General features: G+C 37.4%; 1 protein-coding gene across 4 annotated transcripts in view; it reads right to left on the bottom strand.

The window, feature by feature from the left end:
* Nucleotides 1-22,722, bottom strand: part of OLA1 (Obg like ATPase 1) — a 226,945-nt gene that overhangs the window by 191,308 nt on the left and 12,915 nt on the right. For all 4 annotated transcript variants that reach the window (XM_037020648.2, XM_037020649.2, XM_037020647.2 and 1 more), the window contains exons 3-4: nucleotides 6,216-6,359; nucleotides 1,181-1,308 (exon numbers count right to left, since the gene is read on the bottom strand). In XM_037020648.2, coding sequence (XP_036876543.1) covers nucleotides 1,181-1,308; nucleotides 6,216-6,359 — 272 coding nt within the window. The remainder of the gene's footprint in view (nucleotides 1-1,180; nucleotides 1,309-6,215; nucleotides 6,360-22,722) is intronic.

Raw genomic sequence — 22,722 nt, 5'->3', positions numbered from 1 at the left:
TTGCTGCTCCTTCTGTATTTAACATCTCAGTGAATGGCATCAAGATTCATTCAACTGGCCCAGTCCGGAATCCCAGAGTCACACTTGATTCTACCCTCTCTTTGAAATCCTCACATCAATCACCAGAACCAGTGAAAAAGCAAACAGCCAACAGACAGGCTCTGAGTAACATTACATAACTGAATTCCTCATCTCTCCCGCCCCCACCGCCCCACCAGTAACCTTATTCTTTGCCTGCACTTCAATCCTTCCAGAAGGTGTTTCCATACCTTCACCCCAGGGAAGCTACCCAGATCAGTGCTTCTCAAACTACCTATGGTGGGCTTTTGTAAAATATAATAAAAATGAATTACTAGGCAAATAAATTGTTTTCAAAAAAGACATACAAAAACACAAGCACAATTTCTTAATTAGATTCAAATGATTTTAAAAAAGTTAGCCAAATTGCTATAAAATTTTCTTACAATGCTCATTTTCAATTGCTAAAGTCAGCTAGTTGAAACTATCAAAAGCACTACACCAGAGCACAGCTGGCCCCCACCTCTGACTTGTGGTCCCTGCGCTTGCATTAATTTTCTCATTATTATACTATTACCATAAGTGTAGTTTTGAGCTAAGCCTTAACCTAAACCTTTCTATTCTGTCACAGAATTACTTGGCTCACTTTTGTAGTCAAAAGAACACAAACCAACCCACAGCTCTACCTGTTCTCTCTCTTTGCTTTATATCCCCTCTCCATTCAGGACTAGTCCAGCTATAGTTTCTCCTTAATCCTCTCATTTCTAATAAATAAGCTGGATACCCTTCTCTCCTCTGAAATAATGGAATCCCCTCCTTCATCAATTCTGCCTTCTCAATGTATGGAAAAGCAAGAATGCAGAAAAGTTCTACAAGCTAAGAAAATTTCAAAAGTTCTTTAATAATCAACAGAATTACTTCCATATAGAAACACTTCTCAATACAGGGGATAAAATTCAAACAGCAGAGTACACACTTGCTATGGAGTAAGCTTTCTTATATGGAGATGATGCCAAACAACACTGAAGTCACAATTAACAAACAAATCCATGATTTACCTTGTAAAGCATAGCAAATCAGTCATTTCCAATTTTATTTCACCAGTAATGGAAAGAAAAGAGTGATCATGATTAAATCAATCAAGTAAATAAACTGTACTTACGTGTTAAATGAAAGATTCCATCACAGGCACTAATATGAGATAAAAAGGCATTTCCCAGGCCTTGTCCATTATGAGCTCCTTTCACAAGGCCAGCAATATCCACTACATTTAAAAAGGCAGGAATTTTGCTGAAAAACAAAAGATGGTTTGATTACAAATAGTGCTAATAATCTGTTCACTAACCAAATAGATTCCCCAAACATTTTACATGAATTATTTTCTACCTAGAATGATCTTTACAAGACTATCGATGATTTCAAAAATTAATACCAAAAAAATTTAAGAAACAATCTTTTACTATATTAAGGCTTTCTTACGTAAGAAAATGAAGGAAAAAAAACCCATAAAGAATAAATGTTTTTATTGTGCCTAAGATTAAAACTCTTATCATTAATTTGACTACACTGTTCTGTTGGCAAATGTACATGCCCACACACAAAAGGAGCAGAAAACATTTTAAAGAGTATACCGATACATAGACTCATATACACCAAGAACGGACTAGTGGTTACCAAGGGGGAGGGTTCTGAGTGGGGGAGAAGGGAGGAGGCGATAAAGGGGCACAATAATTCACAATCACATATAAGTTGGTCACAAGGACGGTAGTACAGCATGGGGAATATAGTTAATGATTCTGTAACATCTTACTATATTGATAGATAGTGACTGCATTAGAGGGGGTAAGGATTAGTAATATGGGTAACTATTGAACCACCGTGTTATATATTTGAAACCAACTTAAGATTGTATACCAATGATACTTAAAGAAGAAGAAGAGGAAGAGAGAGGAGAACCACCCCCACCCCCACCTTATGGGTAGGCACAGGGAAAAGGCCGTTGTCTACAAGCAGGGGAGAGAGTGCACATCAGAACCCAACCACACTGGCACTCTGGTCTCAGACTACAGGATGCCATAACTGAGAAAATAAATATCTGTTTATTTAAAAAAGAAGAGTACACTGATCTGAGGCGAGATATTTTCACACAGAATAGGCCAACATACTCAGTACCAGGCACTGGACTAAGTGCTTTACATTTATTATCATTTCAAAGTTCAAAACAACTCCATAAGGCAGTTCCTATTTAGTGAACCCACTTCACAGATGAAAAAAATAAGCCTTAGAGGAGTTAAAAAATATACTGCATACACAATCACTCAGCTAGTAGTGACAAAGATTCAAATACAGGATACCTGGATTTACATTTAATCACCATATAGGTTAAATAGACAAAAAAATCCATGCAATGATGTAATCCAGTTATTAGCGTAGAAATAATCTAGTTGTTAACAAAATTGTATGTATGCATGAATGTATGAAAATAATCTATGCTTTGCTCAAAGTAACAGCACAGTTAATTCAAGTGAGAAACCAAGTTAGGAAAACCATTTGGCCATGAAGAAATGGAGATTAACGTATATGAGTAAATAAAGCTACTTTCTAGTATGTATCCTTTGTCACTTTTCAAGAGTATTCATTTTTCAGAACGTCAATTTCACTACATGATAAAATACAACATAAAAGTTCCACATAATAACTCCCTATTGTCTGCATGGAAAATGATTCCTTTTAAAGAAACTTCCACAAAAATGTTTTATACAAACAGAAATTACTTGAAAACTGTTACCAGCCCCACAAAAAACAAAATGTGGTCAGGTTTTTTGTTGGATATTGTGGTGGCCTCCCCAGCATCCTCTGCCAAGTCTCTTGGTAACTATATTGATTTTTATTTGGCTAGCCATACCTTCCCAACATAGCCAAGCGTTTAGGGAAGCTGGCTCTACCCCTTACTCCAGAAGGGGGGCATGTACCTTAGGCCTATATCAAGCTGTGTAATCTCATCCCATAGGCACAATTAATGCTCCTCAGGCCTACACCTTGCCCCATTTGCCTAAAAAAATTTAAGATGTTTGCTGGAGAGGGTTAGAGATTCTTAAATAGAAACTCAATCTTCTTAGAGAGCTTCTAGAAGCAAACCCCTCTGCCTTCACTCTGAACATGGACAAGTATACAGTCCCAAGATTTGAGAGACATCCTGTGACCACAACAGAAGGCAATCTTAGGATCAAGATAATAAAATGAAATGGAGAGGTAAAAGAAGACAGGTCCTTTGATGGCACAACCGAGTTATGGAAACCTGCACTAAAAATGCCATGCTACCTGTTACAAACTCAATTAATCATTTTTTTAAGTCAGTTGTTAAGTGCAACAAAACTAGATCTAAATGATAGTATTTCTAAAAATTAAAACTACCATATAATAAATATTAAGTACAACTGCATGGATATGAGTGGAAAGGCACACTGAATTTGACATGAGAGGCCCTGGTTCTATTCATGGTTGACACTAACTGTCTGTGTGACCTCAGACAAATCATTTCACCTTTTCTGGGCCTCAGTTTCTTTTTAACAGGAAACTAGGCACAATAACCTATAGCTCTGAGATTCCATTTTCTAATGAAAATTAGTTTCTTTTCTTTTATTTGGTACCATTAATCTACAATTAATTACATGAGCAACTCTCAACTACATCATTTTTTTAATTTTTTTTTTTGGTATCATTAATCTACAACTACATGAGCATGAAAATGAGTTTAATTCTGATTCTTGATTTAAGGCTAGGATAAAGGTTTAAATTACTAATACATATCTCAAAAAGTAAAAATTTGAACTTAATTCAAAGATTTTTTATGTACTGTACCAATTATCTTATGACTACTTGAGCAAAATGTTTTTAGACAATATGAAATTTCCCTGAAATTAAAATAATAAGATTAAAAATCTTTTTAATCACTGTAGTATAATGAATAGAGAATACCAAAAACATTTATAAGTTTTTCTTCAGTAGAAACAGACTGAAATGATGAGTGGGATTTTTCTTTCACCAAAAAAAATAAAAAATCAAAAGTTGCAATAATAACAGAGAAGTTTGGGGTAGCAAAAAGAAATAGTATGAATTATTGTCAATTCTTATTTGCTTGCCCACAAAGAGGCCAAAATTAAGCTAAGGAGAAAATGAAAATGGTTTCCAACTCTATCTTTTTATTTCCACGAAAGCATTTAATCAATGTTCACCAATAAGGAAAAGCAAGGAAAATTTTGAAATATTAATTTCTGCATTGCCTGAAATTTCCACAAATTTTAAGCCCAAGCACTTTAATTATTGATATTGTTCTCTTCAGGTCTCTGGAAATTTTCAGCAATGTTACATGACCACACAGTCCAGCAGTGGCAAAGACCCACACAAGGTGAGAGTCAGAGTGAGGAGAGAAGGTACAGCAGCAGGAGCCTGTATAAGGAAGGCCCTGGGGCAGGAGAGAAATCCAGCAGCAGCCAGGGCCCAAGCCAGACTCCAAACTGGGTGACAAACCTGGAGGTCAAGAGACTAGCTACATATAAAGGGTTTGAGAAATAAGCACATTATTGGGACAACTGAGAAGTCTAATCAAATCTGTGAATTAGACAGTAATACTGGGTCAGTGTTAATGTTCTGACTTTGACAGTTTACTGCAGTGCTGTAGGAGAATGTCTACATTCAGTAAACACAAACAAGAGCAATGTGACATCATGTCTGCTACTTATTCTCAGAGGTTGAGAGAAATTTGGGTGAAGGGTTTACAAGCATTCCATGTGTAATTTTACCCCTTTTATGTAAATTTAAAATCATTTAAACTTAAAGTTTTTTAAAAGAACACAGAAGTCAGCTTGAGGAACCAATTCAGGGGATATGATTGGAGCTATATCCAGTGACTCTGACATTATAACCAGTTGAGTAACACCGATTTGAATAAGTGAAGATAAGGAAGCTCTTCCTTACAGTAGAATGCCAACTAATAAACAAAGAACAAATGATGGAATTACAAAATCACCAACTGACAATCATCACTGTAATAAATCATCAAAATAAATCAGTGGATGCTCAAAACTAGTGGAAAAATATGGGAAAAGTGAATTAATTCAGTATGCAGTTTGTAGTCAGAACTTAGAGGAATTGCTGATAGGTTGGATGTGGGACTGAGGGAAGAGAGGAGTAAATCTTGGCCTTTCACCTGACCAACTGGGAAAACAACAATGCTGTTTACTGAATCATTAAAATCTTGAGGAAGAGCAAATTTGGCACAAGACAGGGTGAAATCAAGAGGCCCATTTTGGACATGTGAAGTTTGAGGCACTTATTTAGTCATCCAAGTGTCAATGTCAAGAAAAAAATTAGATATATATCTAAAGTTCTACAGAGTTCAGGACTAGGGCCAGAAATCTAGGATTTATAAGCATATTCAAAACAGTGAAAAACTAAAAGCACACTAAATTGCAAACAAATTGTGTACACTCATATAATGCAATATTAAACATTATTATATTATAAATTATTATTTAAATCTGTATTTTTCAAACGCCCCAAGTAAAAAAAGGTACCCTATTTCTGTAAGTATATGTGCACACAATCAGAGAATAGTATGGAAGGATATATCTCCCAAGTATTTACATCTATTATATCAAAGAAGAAGTATGCGTGACTTTTCTCCTCTCTTTATACATTCCCATATTGTCTGAACTTCCCACAATGAATCTGTACTATTTTATTCTTTTCTAGTTAAAGATATACTACATGTTTGTCATAAACACTTCAAAGAATATAGAGGAATATAAGAAATAAGATAAAAATCACCTAAAAATTCTATTTCCCAGACATAACCATCAATTAGTTTTTCTTTTTCATTTCATATATATACATTTTCCTATGAATACACATATGCACATGTAATTTTACATGAATGGGACCATATAATGTAGACTAATTATTCTCTCTACTTCATACTCACCAGAAAAAAACAACTGCAGTGGTAACAGGCACATGTATCCTTCCTGACCCTTTGTATGCTCTACATTATTTTTATAATCACCCAAAACATTAATGCTACATTAATGGGGAAGACCAACTCTTCTACGTGATTTTACATGCATATATCTCTTAACGTAAATTTACTCAGCCTATTCAGGGCCACCACGTTAACAATGGCATGATGGTTTTCTTACCTTGCTGGTTTGTGGTACTGGCAAAGGAAGTCAAATCTTTCATCTGGCACAGGTACTCTGCTCTCATTAGGATCAATAGTGCAGAATGGGAAGTTTTCTGCAGAGGCCTGACTACTGGTTAATACATTGAAGAAGGTAGACTTCCTAAAACAAATAAAAACAATTTCAATCAATTATTAGGCTAATATTAAGAAAAATTTATCTCGCTCTAATTTCAATGCTCCAGTAAGATCCATGAGAATTATAAAAACAATCTGGGAAAGGGGGTAGGGGGAATACATTTTTACTAACAAAAATGAATAAAATTTACAACAATGCATCTTATGGTTTATAATTTTGATGTTCCTTTCTCAGTCTGTTTGGAACTTGAAGAATATTTGTTACAAATGATAGGTAGTCTCCCATCATACCATAAAATTTATTTTATTCCTAAAGTAGCTGGTAGTACCAGTATCACTTCACCTTTATCTAATAAAATCCTCTCTAGCATAAATGTGTGTATCTAGATAGGTCAATCACTTCCCAAGCATTCTGAATAGGGAAATAGATGCTAACTGTCTAGTAGGTAATGTGAGGATAGAGCTCAGATTCCCTTCTAATTTTGAGTACATAAGGATTACTGGTAATCTAGAATTGTGAATTATGAAAAGTCAAAATGTGATCTTTTTTCAGGGTATAACAAATCAAGAATAAACCTATTAATAATGAATAAATGAGTTACTAATATTCTAATTATCTGATTCTTGTTAGGTATTACATGTTCAGACAATGCCAACTCATATTACCACAAGCCACATTTTTAAAAATACAGTAACAGTGTCAAAAATTATAGAGTAAAATCCAAAACAAAATGGAAATTTTAAAGGTTTGTTGATCTGTTTTGCACTACTTTTCAATTCCATCACTAATATAGAGTAGAGAATTCACTGCAGTGAATTTTCCTTGCTCCAGAAATAGGACTGTATCATACATGAGGATTTAAAATGAAAATTGTTATGTAATATCTTTTTAAACTGGAGGAACTGAGGAAGTAGACAAGGATTACTTGGGAATTGTGAAACTGGTGCTTGCTAACTCTAGCCTGATGTGATTATGTAAAATGTTTTTGTAACAAAAGAATATTCAAAAAATACAGTAATTGGGTTAGATGGTGGTATTACAAATGACTATTATTCTCTCTTTCTCAGACATTTTTTCATGTCAACTAAAATGAGATCTAGGCCTGTATTCTTCAAGAGAAATTTATAGTTGTTACAGTGAGCTCATCTGATTGAACTTTTAAATCAAACAACTTTTTTTTGTTTAAACTCTGAGAACCTGATAAGAGAGTACTGAGTAATGAACAAAAGGTAACCAATCAAGCTTATCTTAAATATTACTGTTAAGGAGTGCATTTTGACAAGATGTTTAACTTGTACCTTCCTACAGGTCTTTAAATACTGCTCTTTTATCATATGCAAACTAAACATTTTAGAATAAAATAGAAAATGTTTGCTAAAACAACCACGTAAATCATTACTGGTTACTGAGAACAATATTGACCAAATTAGCTTTCCAATGCCTACTTATAATAGAATCAGGTAAAGGCATGCATTACCAGGCCTCTTTCCAGGCCTCATGTATGCCCCAGTATTTTTAAAACATCTCAGGTGATGGAAAGGTAAAGTCAGGTTTTGGAACCACTGGAATAAATTCAAACTCTATTAACAACCCACTGAATAATATTGATTATTGTAAAATTTATAGTGGCAATTTCTAGGCCCTGGTAACAGTCCCAGAACTCTGGTAAAGGTAATTAAGAGGAAATCACTAGTTTCTACAAAACTAGCTTTTAATTTCAATCCCATTAAGATAAATGTCACAGTATTTAACTTAAAATAACCTGATATATTTATAAAGCTATAGTCCATCTACTTACAGAAAAAATCTGAAGCTTAATGCAATTTTTTAAATTAACACATATAATAAGGCAGATAATTTTTAAAGTGAACTGTAATTTTTAAGTATCATGTTCATTAAAAATAACCAGGACTTCTTGGAGAAATGTTTAGCTCCAAATCTGGGACCAGAAATATACAAGATGAGTCTCAAACAATTTTTCCAAGGGAAAATAAGAAGCTATTAAAGGCCATAAAATATTATCAAAAGCACTCTGGAGCCAACTCGAAAGAGGCTACTTTCCAAAGATGGGTCACTCTGAGCATCAGAAAGAATAGCTGCAATGGATTTCAACAAATCAAATAAATTCATATCTATGAGTTGTTAATAATCTTCAACAAAACAAAAGCAAAAAAGCCCTCTCTGAACACCTTTTAAGGACTCCAGGTGATTGACTCTTTTGAAGATTGTAAAGTAAAGCACTTACTGTGTCTTTCCTATATGAACTGTACTTTTACAGTAACAAAGCACTGATTAAGAGAAGATTATTCTGGAAGTACAATATAGAGAACACTGTGAAATCTTGGTACGACAATGGGATAATACACTTATTGTGGGCAAGCATCTAGTAATGTATATAATTATCAAGTCAGTATGCTATACATCTGAAACCAATATTATGTATCAACTTTATTCCAATAAAAAAAAGATTATTTTACAGACATATTCCACTCAATAAATGAGTAAAGGATAAAAAACTCAGAATACTGCCATTTTGCAAGGAATTAGTGGATTTGGGTAATGATCACCACTGGTAGTTAATACTGCAAAAGAGGGGGAAAAATGGTATTTCCTAACAGAAGCATATATACCATCTTTCAAGTATTCTTGATATAAAATTTGTCTGATAAAAAATTATCTGATATTAATCTGATCAAACCTTTAGATACTGCTACCACTTAGAGTAAATTCAGAGCAGAGAAGAATATATTAAATGACATCACTAATGCAGTCAACAAAATCCAGATTTTGGAAAAATCTGTAAGACAAAAAACAGGTTTATTTAACAAGACAGTTGGAGATGGGAGCAAATTCTGCTTCCAAGTGAGATGTGAAAGCTAACAGCAGACTAGAACTCTCACTCAGAGTTAGAAAAGCCATACAAATGCAAAAAACAGAGCCTAGGAATATGGAAATGGAAAAAAATCTCAAAGAAGTGATCTGACCTCTATAGTCACTTTTACCCTTTGGAGTATTTGCCCATTCTGGGCAGAGGAAGTCCAGGAAGGAGGCCAAGAATCCAGGAAGGAAGCCAAGAACCCAGGGTTAACGATCATGGAAAGCTTATGCTGGAGGACAGAAAACCCACCAAAGCATTTGGAGGCGACTTGGAGGACCTCAAGAACATAACCAATTTTCCCTTCAAGATACTTCTCTCTCAAGAAGAAAATTACTCAAGTATATAGAAGTAAATAGTGACATATATTGGCCCACTCTTCATACCTTATTCCACTCCTCATAAAAAAATAAAAGTAAGATTGCCAAAACAGCCCATGAGTCCTTATTCGTCTAAAATGTAACTAAAATATTGTAACCCACAATGAAAATATTACAAAATAATATACAAAAAAGTACTTAAAGATTTAAATATTAATCTAAACACAGAACATTTGTGCCTTTTTGGGACACATAAAAAAGCACAGTTGTATTTTTTATTGTAGTTAAAAACTGCTCACTGCTATTACCACAGTCATGGTAACTGAAATATTAAAAGGCCATAGGGAGTTTATGGAGTTACTTTAGAATTTATGGCTACTACCAAATATAACACTTTTAACTGCCTTCCTGGAGAAAAATGTTTTATAATAAAATAAAAAAAGCTTATCCCTTAAAACATATTATGCAATAAAAATACAGCAAAAGAAAGTCCCACTATCTGTTAGGCTAAAAAAATTCTTACATACAGTCAAACTGAACTTGGAAGACAAATCCTTATCTTCACAAATTGTCTTATCTTGGTCAAAGATTTTAAATTTCATAAAGTCCAAGCCATGTGTACCTTCCAATAGCTTTGTAAGTACAGAAAAAGAGAAAAGAAATAAGAAAGAAGGAAAAAGAAAATTTTTAAGGATTATTACTATAGGTTTCAACGGCAAGTTAAGACATTCTGATCGATTCAAATCTATTAAACAAATGCCTTGCAAAATGTAAAGAATGTGGTCTAAGCCTAGAGTAGTAAAGCTCATAAGGCTTTTTGTACAGCGAGGATTTTACAAACACACACACATAGATCCTTAAGGTTATTATTAAAGCTTGAAAGTAGAAGATAAGAAAGATTCATAATTATAGGAATCTCTCTTATACAAGAATAACCATATACAAATATTATTTCCATAATGAAAACATTAAAAAAAAGTGGCTTCCAATAGCCAAAGTCAAAAGAATTTGAGCAACAAAATAAATATTGATAACACTGGATTATAACCCAAGAAAAACACTAATTTCAGTGAGTTCAAACAGAACTACATAAATGACTGAATAAATAATTAAACTGGGTGAAAAGACAAACCTTTCTTATAGAACAATTCCAAATAACAAATGTAAAAGTAGTAGGGGAACTAGAAAATCAACATTAGAATATCATACTAATAATTGCTGTAATCAAAATCCACTAAGGAATGACAAAATCAGGTAGAGAAACTTTAAAAACAAAGAGGATATTTGAACAGACTCAAAATATCTTTCCCCCATAATATAATAATGAATTACTGGGGTGATTTTAACAAATGGCCACTAATTCTTTGATAATCCTTCCTTCTGAATGTGGAACTTAATTCTCCTCCCCTTGAATAGGGAAAAAACTGTCTTTTCAACAGTGCTGAGAAAACTGGATAGCCGCACGTAAAAGAATGAAGTTGGACCCCTACCATATACAATATACAAAACTTAACTCAAAATGGATTAAAACATAAATGTAGAAACAAGAACTGTGAGACTCCCAAAAGAAGACTTAGGGGAAAAGCTTCATAACATTGGATTTAGCACTTATTTCTTAGGTATGACATCAAAAGCACAGGCAACAAATGTAAAAATAGAAAAATGGGACTACATCAAACTTAAAAATTTCAAAAAAAATTAACCAAGTGAAAAAACAACCTACAGAATGGGAGAAAATAATTGCGAATCATGTCTGGTAAAGGGTTAATATCTAAAATATATAAGGAACTCCTATAACTCAATCAAAAGCAAACTTAAAAACTAACATTAAAAAATGCAGAAAGTATCTAAACACACACTTCTCCAAAGAAGATAAATATATGACTAACAACCATATGAAAAGATGTTCAACATCATTAATCATCAGGGAAATATAGATCAAAACCACAATGACCTATCACCTCACACCCATTAAGATGGCCACTATCAGAAAAAAACAAACAAACAAACCACATAAAATAACATTTTTGGCAAGGATGCAGAGAATTGGAACTTTGGTACACTGTTGGTGGAATGTTAAACATTTCAGGCACTGTGGAAACAGTACAGGTATACACATACAAAGGATTACTCAAAAAAGTAGGAAATCCCGTCACATGCTACAACATGGATAAACTCTGTGGACATCATGCTGAATGAAGTAAGCTAATCACTCAAGGGCAAATACCATGTGAGTCCACTTATATGAGTCACCTACATTAGTTAAATTCATGGAAACAAAATAGAATGGTGGTTGTCAGAGGCTTAGGGGAGAGGGAAATTGGATGCTGTGTTCAATGGATACAGAGCTCCAGACATGCAAGATGAAAAAGTTCTACTAGAGATCTGTTGCACAACAATCTGAATATAGTTAATACTACTGAACTGTACACTAAGAATGGTTAAAGCATAAATTTTATGTGCTTCTTACCACAATTAAAAAAAGTCCTCAGAATGAGAAAACATCAAGTTTGAATTGAGACAGGGCTCTGGAGATCAGTAGAAACATCCTTAAGAATATACCTGAGTAATGATTTGTACATGAGTAAATTCAGTTTCCAAAAGGCCAGGGAAACCATCCAAAAGCAGAAGAGTGAACAACAACAGTTCAGGCTCACAATAGAGTTTGCAACAGTTCATATTCCTACCAGCCAGAGTAGAGGGATCTTATAATATGAGAAAATTGGGGTACAGTCCTCAAAATAGTTACATTTTAGTAAAAGGGTTAAATTAGCACGAGAGCAAAAAAAAATGAACTCATCATAAGAAAACATAATAGGAAGCCTCAAAATAACCAAAATGACACACAATAACTAAATGCCAGAATAAAGTCCAAAATGCTTTAAAGGAATACTTTAAAATTAAGCATTCAACATAAAATCCAGCATCTAAAATCCAATAAAAGCATGCAAAGAAACAGAAAATAGAGACCCAAATCAGAATGAAAGTCAATAAATACAAATCAACCCTCTATTAGTAATGATAAAGATAATGGAATTAGCACAAGAGGACTTTAAATTTAATGTTACAAATTTTTTTACAATCTTCTAAAAGATATAAAGGGAAACATGAAGATAATGAGAAGTGAAATAAAAGATATGAAAACTATCCAGGCAGAACTACTATATGAAAAATAGAAAATTTGAAATAAAATGAAATTGAAAAACACACTGGATATGATTAACTGCAGATTAGACATGGCAGGAGAAAAAAACTAATAAATATAAAGACAAAGCAATAGAAACTATCAAATGAACAACAGAGGGGAAAAAAACAGGTTGGAGAAAAAATAAGCAGAGCTTCAGTGGAATACTATCTAAAGAACTAACACACAGAGCCCCAGAAGGAAAGGAAGGCGAAGGAGGAGGTGGGGGGAAAGCACTTGAAGAAATACTGGAAAGCACTGAAGAAATAATTTTATTTTACAAATTAAATGAAAATCATAAACTCACAAACCTAACATCTCAAAAGACCCCAAACAAAAGAAGCATAAGGAAAACCACACCAAAGCATATGAAAATCAAATTGCTGAAAACCAATAATTGAGAAAATTTTAGTTCCAGCAAAAAAGATGGTAGAGTAAGAGGGCAAGGCAGCAGCCTCCTCCCCAGTACACATCAAAGAAGCAACTACAGCACAAACAACCAGCCCTGAAAAGGACCTGGAGGCTACAGAACAGACCACCTCCACCTGGAGGAGGGAAGACCTCACAGAGAAGGGGTAAGTGGCAGAGGGGCCACCGAGCAGGACCCAAGCCTTTCCCCATCACAGCCCACAAGCTGGAGGGAGAGGACATGAGAAGGGAGAGGATAAGCACTCAGAAACTCTGCACACCTGGCCCTGAGATCTGCTCTGGGAACACGAGTCCATTCTGCACTGGGTTTTGACAACAAGCAGGGCTGGACACCAGGGAGAGTTGGAGCACTCTGGGAGAGTGAGATTGCTGCTGCTTGTGGAAGACAGGCATGCTCCGTCAGTCCCACTGAGACCCAACACAGAGGCAGCAGTCTGACTTACCAGCAGGACGAAGGGTGCCAGAGGGTGGGAGTTGGATGGAGCTCTCTCTACAAGAGAAAGGGCAAGTGGACAACCCTTCCCCAGCTGTCCCTCAGCCCAACAGTTCAGCATGCACAGCACCCAGCCCCATGTACTCCATCCTCCTCAATGGCAGTTTCCTGATACACTTCTCTGCCGACCCACCTGCCTACTTGCCTGGCCCACTAGGCCCAGCAACAGTCACACTTTGCTGCCTGGCAGGGAGAGGGAGGCTTTCCCAGCCCTCTCTCAGGCCAACCAGGGGGGGCACCTGTGTGAAACACTCCAAACACTCCTTATACACCTTGCTGTCGGCCCAACCCCATGCCGCACCCCTCTGTGCATCTGCCCAGCCCACCCTGTCAGCCCAGCAGCACCACCATGCTGCAGGGAAGGCAGAGGGTGGCCTGCCCACAACAATCCCAGCAGAAGCACCATGCATAGACCACAACGGGCCTATGCTAATGGAGACCAACCACTGCAGGCAGACAGACAGAAAGATGGCCCCACACACAGCCCACCAACAGCAACTGTGGCTCCATGGCAAAGGAGAACCAGACACAGATGAGCAAAGAGTCTTGAGTTTCTGGGCACCAAAGGATGCTTTCTTCATAAAGTCATCACTCTCTACATCAATAGGCACAGCAGACCTAATACAAAGGAAGAAACAGAAACACAGACAAAATGGGGAGGCAGAGGAATAGGTCCAAACAAAGCAACAGGAAGACACCAGAAAGATGGCTAAATGAAACAGAGATCACCAATCTTCTTGATAATCAAAATAATAGTCATAAATATGCTCACTGATCTGCAGGAAAGTAGTGATGACCTCAGGGAGGATTTCAACAAAGAGAAAGTTTGAAAATGCCACTCAGAGCTGAAGAATACAGTAACTGCAATGACAAATATGATAGAGGAAATGAATAATATATTGCTCCAAGTAGAGAAGACAATCAATAAAATGGTAATTAGGGAATAGGAAAACAATGAAGCTAAGGAAAACAGAGAAAAAATAATTTCTAGAAACAAGAAGATGCCAAGAGAGCTGTGTGACAACTCCAAATGAAAACAATATTCACATAATAGGTTTACCAGAAGGAAAAGAGGGAGACAAAGGAGTAGAAATTCTCTTTGAAGAAATAATTGCTGAAAACTTCCCCAATCTGGGGAAGGAAATAGTCACCCAGGTCGTGGAAGGTCAGAGAGCCCCTAACAAAAGGAACCCCAGGAAGATAACACAAGAGATATAATAATTAAAATGACAAAGATTAAGGATAAAGTGGGGGTACTAAAAGCAGCTAGAGGCAAATAATTACTTATTAGGGCAACCCCATAAGGCTATCAGCAGACTTCTCAGCAGAAACTTTACAGGCCAGAATGGATTGTCATGAATATTTAATGTATTGAAACAGAAGGACCTTTACCCAAGAATCCTCTACCCAGCAAAGTTATCACTCAGAACTGAAGAAGAGATTAAAAGTTTCCCAGATAAACAAAAGTTAAAAGAATTCATCACAACTAACCTGGCCTTACAGGATATGTTAAAGGGATTTCTGTAGATGGAAATGTTAAGCCTAAAATATTTTTCATCACTGAAAATAAACCCACAATAAAGGTAGTAGGCCAATTATTTACTAAACAAGTCTAAAGATAAAGAATAGTAAAGGAGGGAGTGAGGACTTGATAATATGGGTTAACTGCTGAATCACTGTTGTGTTTTGAAACCAACATAAGATGGTACAGCAATGATACTTTAATTTTTTTTAAGTAGTAAAATCAACTATACACAAAATCAGTCAAGGGAAACACAAAAAATTCAAATTATGACATCTAATACATGAAGTATGGAGGAAGAAGAGTAAAAAGAAGCCACTTTTAGACTGTGTTTGAAATAGAGTGACCAAATATAGACTGTTACATATTTAGGAAACTATCTATGAACCTTATGGTAACCACAAGCCTACAGCTTATAACAGAGACACAAAAATTACAAAAAAAAGAAATCCAATCACAACACCAAAGAAAACCATAAAATAACAAGAGAAGAGTATCAGAGAAGAACTATAAAACAATCAGAAAACAATTAATAAAATGGCAATCAGTACATACATCCTAGTAACTATCTTAGATGTAAATGGACAGAATGCACCAAACAAAAGACATAAGGTGGCAGAACAGATAAAGAAACAAGACCCACCTATATTGCTGCCTACAAGAAACTCATTTCAGACCTAAAATGATACACAGACTAAAAGTGAAGGGATGGAAAAAGATACTACATGCAAATAATAGGGAGAAAAAAGCAGGAGTTGCAGTACTTGTATCAGAAAAAATAGATTTCAAAACAAAGAAAGGAACAAAATACAAAGAAGGACATTACATTATGATAAAGGGATCAGTCCAACAGGAGGATATAACCATTATAAATATCTATGCACCCAATATAGGAGAACCTATATATGTAAAACAAATACTTAAGAACTAAAGGGGGAAACTGACTGCAACTCAATCATATTAGGGAACTTCAAAACACCACTTAAATCAATGGACAAATCAACCAGACAGCAAACAAATAAGGAAACACAGGCACTGAACAACACATTAGATTAGAATGACATAACAGACATCTACAGAACATTTCCCCAAAAGCAGGACACATATTTTCCTCAAGTGCACAGGAAACATTCCCCAGAATAGATCACATACTAGGCCACAAAATGAGCCTCAATAAGAGATTCAAGATGGCGGCATGAGAGGTGAGGCGGAGAATTCCTCCCAAAACCACAAATAGTTTGAAAATGTAGTTAATTGATACAACTAACCCTAAAACAGCAACAAGAAAGAAGGGTGAACGAGACTGCATACAGACCTCAGGAACAGAGCAGACATCACAAAAGAGGGTAATGTACGAAAGCCTTTATCAGGCGGGACCCAAGCCCTTCCCTCACCACAGCTCACCCATGGGAGGAAGAGAAATGGAGCAGGGAGTGGGTGGAAGCCTAGGACTGCTTAACACCCAGGCCTGGAGGTCTGCTTTGGGAGAAGAAACCTACACTGTGTGGTACTCTGGACGTTGCGGAGCTCACACAGGTGGAGGGCTTAAGAGACAGATTCTGGCCATTTGTGGAGGAGGGGATCCACACCCGGCTGTTCTGGAAGAAGGGAAAGGCAGGCAGTCTGAGAGGCTTCCTAGCAGCGAGAGGGCTGCTGAAGGGGTGGGGTTTGCACGGAGCTTGCTGCGCAGGGAAGGGGAGAGCTAGACAAGGTTGCCTGGGCGCACTCTGCCCAGCTGGTTGAGAACTTCAGGTGCCCCATCCCCCTGGCTGCCCACTCAACTCTGAGGCCCCCCACTGTGATACACAGCTAGCTGCGCCTTCCTCCTGGCCTGCCAACACCAATTCACAAACCTATAGTCACTGTGCTCGCATCAGGCCAGCCAGAGGGAGACCCGCCTACAACAGCTAGAGACATAAACCACAGAGGCTTACACTTGTGTGCTTGGCCCACTGGCTCTGACACCCCAGACAGGCACCGCAGATGGGAATCAGGAAACAGATCATTCCACCCCCACCCCCATGCACCAGCTCTGCTCCCCTACAAACCCCAACCTCACTCTAGGGCCTGAGCAGCTCCAGAGACTGGAGCTTCTGGGCACTAGTGGGCACCACACAGAAATATGAAACGTCAAAAGAACATGGTTCAGACCAAAATCTCACAAACCCCAGAAAAAGGGCCTAATGAAACTGAACTCACCAATTTGCATGAAAGAGAATTCAAAATAAAAATGATAAACATACTTATGGAGGTACAGAAAAATATTCAAGAACTCAGGAATGAATTTAAGTCAGAGATTCAATCATTAAGAAATTCCATATCTGAAATGAAACATACAATGGAGGGATTTAAAAGCAGATCAGATGTAGTAGAAGAGGCAGTAAATGGAATAAAAATTAGACAAGAAGACAAAGAAGCTGAGGCACAGAGAAAAAAAAAGAATCTCTAAGAATGAAAGAATATTGAGAGAATACTGTGACCAATCCAAATGGAACAATATTCGTATTATAGGGGTACCAGAAGAAAAAGAGAGAGAAAAAGGGATAGAAAGTGTCATTTAGGAGGTAATTGCTGAAAACTTCCCCAATCTGGGGAAGGAGATAGTATCTCAGCCATAGAGGTGCACAGATCTCCCAACACAAGAGACCCAAGAAAGACAGCATCAAGACATATAATAATTAAAATGGCAAAGATCAAGGATAAAGACAGACTTTTAAAAGCAGCTAGAGAGAGAAAAAAGATGACATACAAAGGAAAAACTACCAGGTTATCATCAGATTTCTCAACAGAAACCTTATAGGCAAGAAGGGAATGGAATGATATATTTAATGCAAAGAAGCAGAAGGGCCTTGAACCAAGAATACTATACCCAGCAAGGTTATCATTTAAATTTGAAGGAGGGATTAAACAATTTCCAGATAAGAAAAAATTGAGAGAATTTACTACCCACAAACCACCTCTACAGTACATTTTGGAGGGACTCCTATAGATGGACGTATTCCTAAGGCTAAACAGATGTCACCCAAGGGATAGACAAAGAGTACAGAACATGATTAATAACATACAAAGAATGCAGGAAGAAAAAAAGGGAGGAAAAAAAAAAGAACCTTTAGGTTATGTTTGTAATAGCACACAAAGTGAGTTAAATCAGACTGTTAGATAGTAAGGGAATTACCCTTGAACCTTTGGTAACAACGAATCTAAAGCCTGCAATGGCAGTAAGTACATACCTATCAATAATCAGTATAAATGTAAATGGTCTGAATGCACCAATCAAAAGACATAGATGAAGTCAATGAATGGATTAAAAAACAAGACACATCTATATGCTGCCTACAAGAGACTCACTTCGAAAACAAAGATATACACAGACTGAAAGTAAAGGGATGGAAAAAGATATTTCATGCAAGCAACAGGGAGAAAAAAGCAGGAGTTGCAGTACTTGTATCAGACAAAATAGACTTCAAAACAAAGAAAGTCACAAGAGACAAAGAAGGACATTACATAATGATTAAGGGGTCAGTCCAACAAGAGGATATAACTATTACAAATATCTATGCACCCAACACAGGATCACCTACATAACTGAAACAAACACTAACAGAATTAAAGGGGGAAATAGAATGCAATGCATTCATTTTAGGAGACTTTGACACATCACTCACTCCAAAGGACAGAGCAACCAGACAAAAAATAAGTAAAGACACAGAGTCACTGAACAACGTATTAGAACAGACGGACCTAATGGACATCTACAGAACACTCCATCCAAATGCAACAGGATACACATTCTTCTCAAATGCACATGGAACATTTTCAAGAATAGATCATATACTAGGCCACAAAAATAACATCAGTAAATTCAACAAGATTGAAATTGTACCAACCAGCTTCTCAGATCACAAAGGTATGAAGCTAGAAATAAATTACACAAAGAGAATGAAACAGCCCACAAATACATGGAGGCTTAATAACATGCTCCTAAATAATCAATGGATCACTGACCAAATAAAAACAGAGATCAAGCAATATATGGAGACAAACGACAATGATAATTCAACAACACAAAAGCTGTGGGACGCAGCAAAGGCCGCGCTAAGAGGGAAACATATTGCAATATAGGCCTACCTCAGAAAAGAAGAACAATCCCAAATGAACAGTCTAAACTCACAATTAGGGAAACTAGAAAAGGAAGAACAAATGAGGCCCAAAGTCAGTAAAAGGAGGGACATAATAAAGACTCAAGCAGAAATAAATGAAATTGAGAAGAACACCACAATAGAAAGAATCAATAAAAGCAGGATCTGGTTCTTCAAGACATTAAACAAAATAGATAAACCCCAAGCCAGACTTATCAAGAAAAAAAGAGCCTACACACATAAGCAGAATCAGAAATGAGGAAGGAAAAATCACTACGGACAACACAGAAATACAAAGAACTACGAGAGAATACTATGAAAAATTATATGCAAACAAACTGGATAACCTAGAAGCAATGGACAACTTTCTACAAAAATACAACCTTCCAAGGCTGACCAAGGAAGAAACAGAAAATCTAAACAGACCAATTACCAGCAAAGAAATTGAACTGGTACTCAAAAAACTACCTGAGAACAAAACCCCGGTACCAGATGGTTTCACTACTGAATTTTATCAAACATTTAGTGAAGAGCAAATACCCATCCTCCTTAAAGTTTTCCAAAAAATAGAAGAGGAGGGAATACTCCCAAACTCAATCTATGAGGCCAACATCACTCTAATACCAAAACCAGGAAAAGATACCACAAAAAAAGAAAATTACAGACCAATATCCCTGATGAACATAGATGCAAAAACACTCAACAAAATATTAACAAACTGAATTCAAAAATACATCAAACAGATTGTCCATCATGATCAAGTGGGATTCATCCCAGGGATGCAAGGATGGTACAACATTCAAAAATCCATCAACATCAACAAAAAGAGACAAAAACACATGATCATCTACCTAGATGCTGAAAAAGCATTTGACAAAATTCAACATCCATTCATGATAAAAACTCTCAACAAAATGGGTATAGAGAGCAAGTACCTCAACATAATAAAGGCCATATATGATAAACCCACAGCCAACATCATACTTAACAGCGAGAAGCTGAAAACTTTTCCTTTAAGACTGGGAACAAGAGAAGGATGCCCCTCTCCCCCTTTTATTCAACATAGTTCTGGAGGTCCTAGCCATGGCAATCAGACAATACAAAGAAATAAAAGGCATCCAGATTGGCAAGGAAGAAGTTAAACTGTCCCTGTTTGCAGATGACATGATATCGTACATAAAAAAACCCTAAAGAATCCACTACAAAATTACTAGATCTAATATCTGAATTCAGCAAAGTTGCGGGATACAAAATTAATACACAGAAGTCTGTGCATTCCTATACACTAATGATGAACTAGCAGAAAAAGAAATCAGGAAAACAACTCCATGCACAATTGCATTAAAAATAATAAAATACATGGGAATAAACCTAACCAAGGAAGTGAAAGACCTATACCCTGAAAACTTCAAGACACTCTTACGAGGAATTAAAGAGGATACTAACAAATGGAAATTCATCCCATGCTCTTGGATAGGCAGAATTAATTTTGTCAAAATGGCCATCCTGCCCAAAGCAATCTACTGATACAATGCAATCCCTATCAAAATACCTATCATATTCTCCAATTAACTAGAACAAATAGTTCTAAAATTCATATGGAACCACAAAAGACTCCAAATAGCCAAAGCAATCCTGAGAAGGAAGAATAAAGCAGGGGGAATTATGCTCCCTGACTTCAAGCTCTACTACAAAGCCATAGTAATCAAGACAATTTGGTACTGGCACAAGAACAGACCCATAGACCAGTGGAACAGAGAGTCCAGATATTAACCCAAGCATATACGGTTAATTAGTATATGATAAAGGAGACATACATATACAATGGGGAAATGACAGCCTCTTCAACAGCTGGTGTTCACAAAACTGGACAGCTACATGTACGAGAATGAAACTGGATTATTATCTAACCCTGTACACAAAAGTAAACTCAAAATGGATCAAAGACCTGAATGTAAGTCATGAAACCATAAAACTCTTAGAAAAAAATATAGGCAAAAGTCTCTTGGACATAAACATGAGCAACTTCTTCATGAACATATCTCCCCAGGCAAGGGAAACAAAAGCAAAAATGAACAAGTGGGCCTATATCAAACTAAAGACCTTCTGTACAGCAAAGGATACCATCACTGGAACAAAAAGACATCTGACTGTATGGGAGAATATATTCATAAATGACATCTGATAAGGGGTGACATCCAATTTTTATGAAGAGCTCACACACCTCAACAAACAAAAAACAAATAAGCCAATTAAAAAATGGGCAGAGGAGGGGGCGGAGCCAGGATGGCAGTGTGAGTAGAGCAGTGGAAATCGCCTCCCAAAAACACATAGAGCTATGAAAATATAACAAAGAAAAATCTTCCTAAAATAGAGACACAGGACACAGGACAACATCCAGACCACATCCACACCTGCAAGAACCCAGCGCCTTGCAAAGGGGGTAAGATACAACCCCCGGCCCGGCGGGACCCGAGCGCCCCTCCCCCCGGCTCCCGGAGGGTGGAAAGAAACCGGAGCAGTTTTTTTTTTTTTTTTTTTGGCGAGTGCTTTTTGGAAGCCTTAAAGGGACGGGCCCCCATTGCTAGGGAGGCAGGGTGGCGGGACCGGTGAGCAGGTGCCTGGGACCAGCGCCTGAGGACAAAGAATATCCCGCGTTTCTCCCTGCGGGACTGGCGGGCGGGTGCCTGAGACCGGTGCCTGAGGACGGGGGAAATCGCGCGTTATTCCCTTTTTTTTTCTCTTTTTGGCGAGCGCTTATTGGAAGCCTTAAAGGGACAGGGACCCCGGTGCTAGGGAGGCAGGGTGGCGGGACTGGTGAGCAGGTGCCTGGGACCGGCACCTGAGAACAAAGAATATCCCACGTTTTTCCCTGCGGGACCGGTGGGCGGGTGCCTGAGACCGGCACTTGAGGACAGAGGAAATCGCGTGTTTTTCCCTTTTTTTTTTTTCTCTTTTCTGCGAGTGCTTTTCGGAAGCCTAAAAGGGACAGGGACCCCGGTGCTAGGGAGGCAGGGCGGCGGGACTGGTGAGCGGGTGCCTGGGACCGGCACCTGAGGACAAAGAATATCCCGCGTTTTTCCCTGTGGGACTGGTTGGTGGGTACCTGAGACCGGCACCTGAGGACAGAGGAAATCGCGCGTTTTTCCCCTTTTTTTCTCTCTTTTTGGCGAGTGCTTTTTGGAAGCCTTAAAGGGACAGGGACCCCGGTGCTAGGGAGGCAGGGCGGCGGGACTGGTGAGCGGGTGCCTGGGACCAGCGCCTGAGGAAAAAGAATATCGAGCGTTCCTTCCCTGCGGGACCGGTGGGTGGGTGCTTTTTGGAAGCCTTGAAAGGACAGGGACCCTGGTGCTGGGGAGACGGGGCAGCAGGACCAGTGAGCGGGTACCTGGGACAGGCACCTGAGGACAAAAAAAAAAAAAAAA

The sequence above is a fragment of the Manis javanica genome, chromosome 12 (genome assembly GCF_040802235.1).
Source record: "Manis javanica isolate MJ-LG chromosome 12, MJ_LKY, whole genome shotgun sequence".
In the NCBI taxonomy this organism is placed as follows: domain Eukaryota; kingdom Metazoa; phylum Chordata; class Mammalia; order Pholidota; family Manidae; genus Manis; species Manis javanica.
Note: the sequence above shows the minus strand (reverse complement) of the source record. Positions and strands in the feature narration are given on the sequence as shown.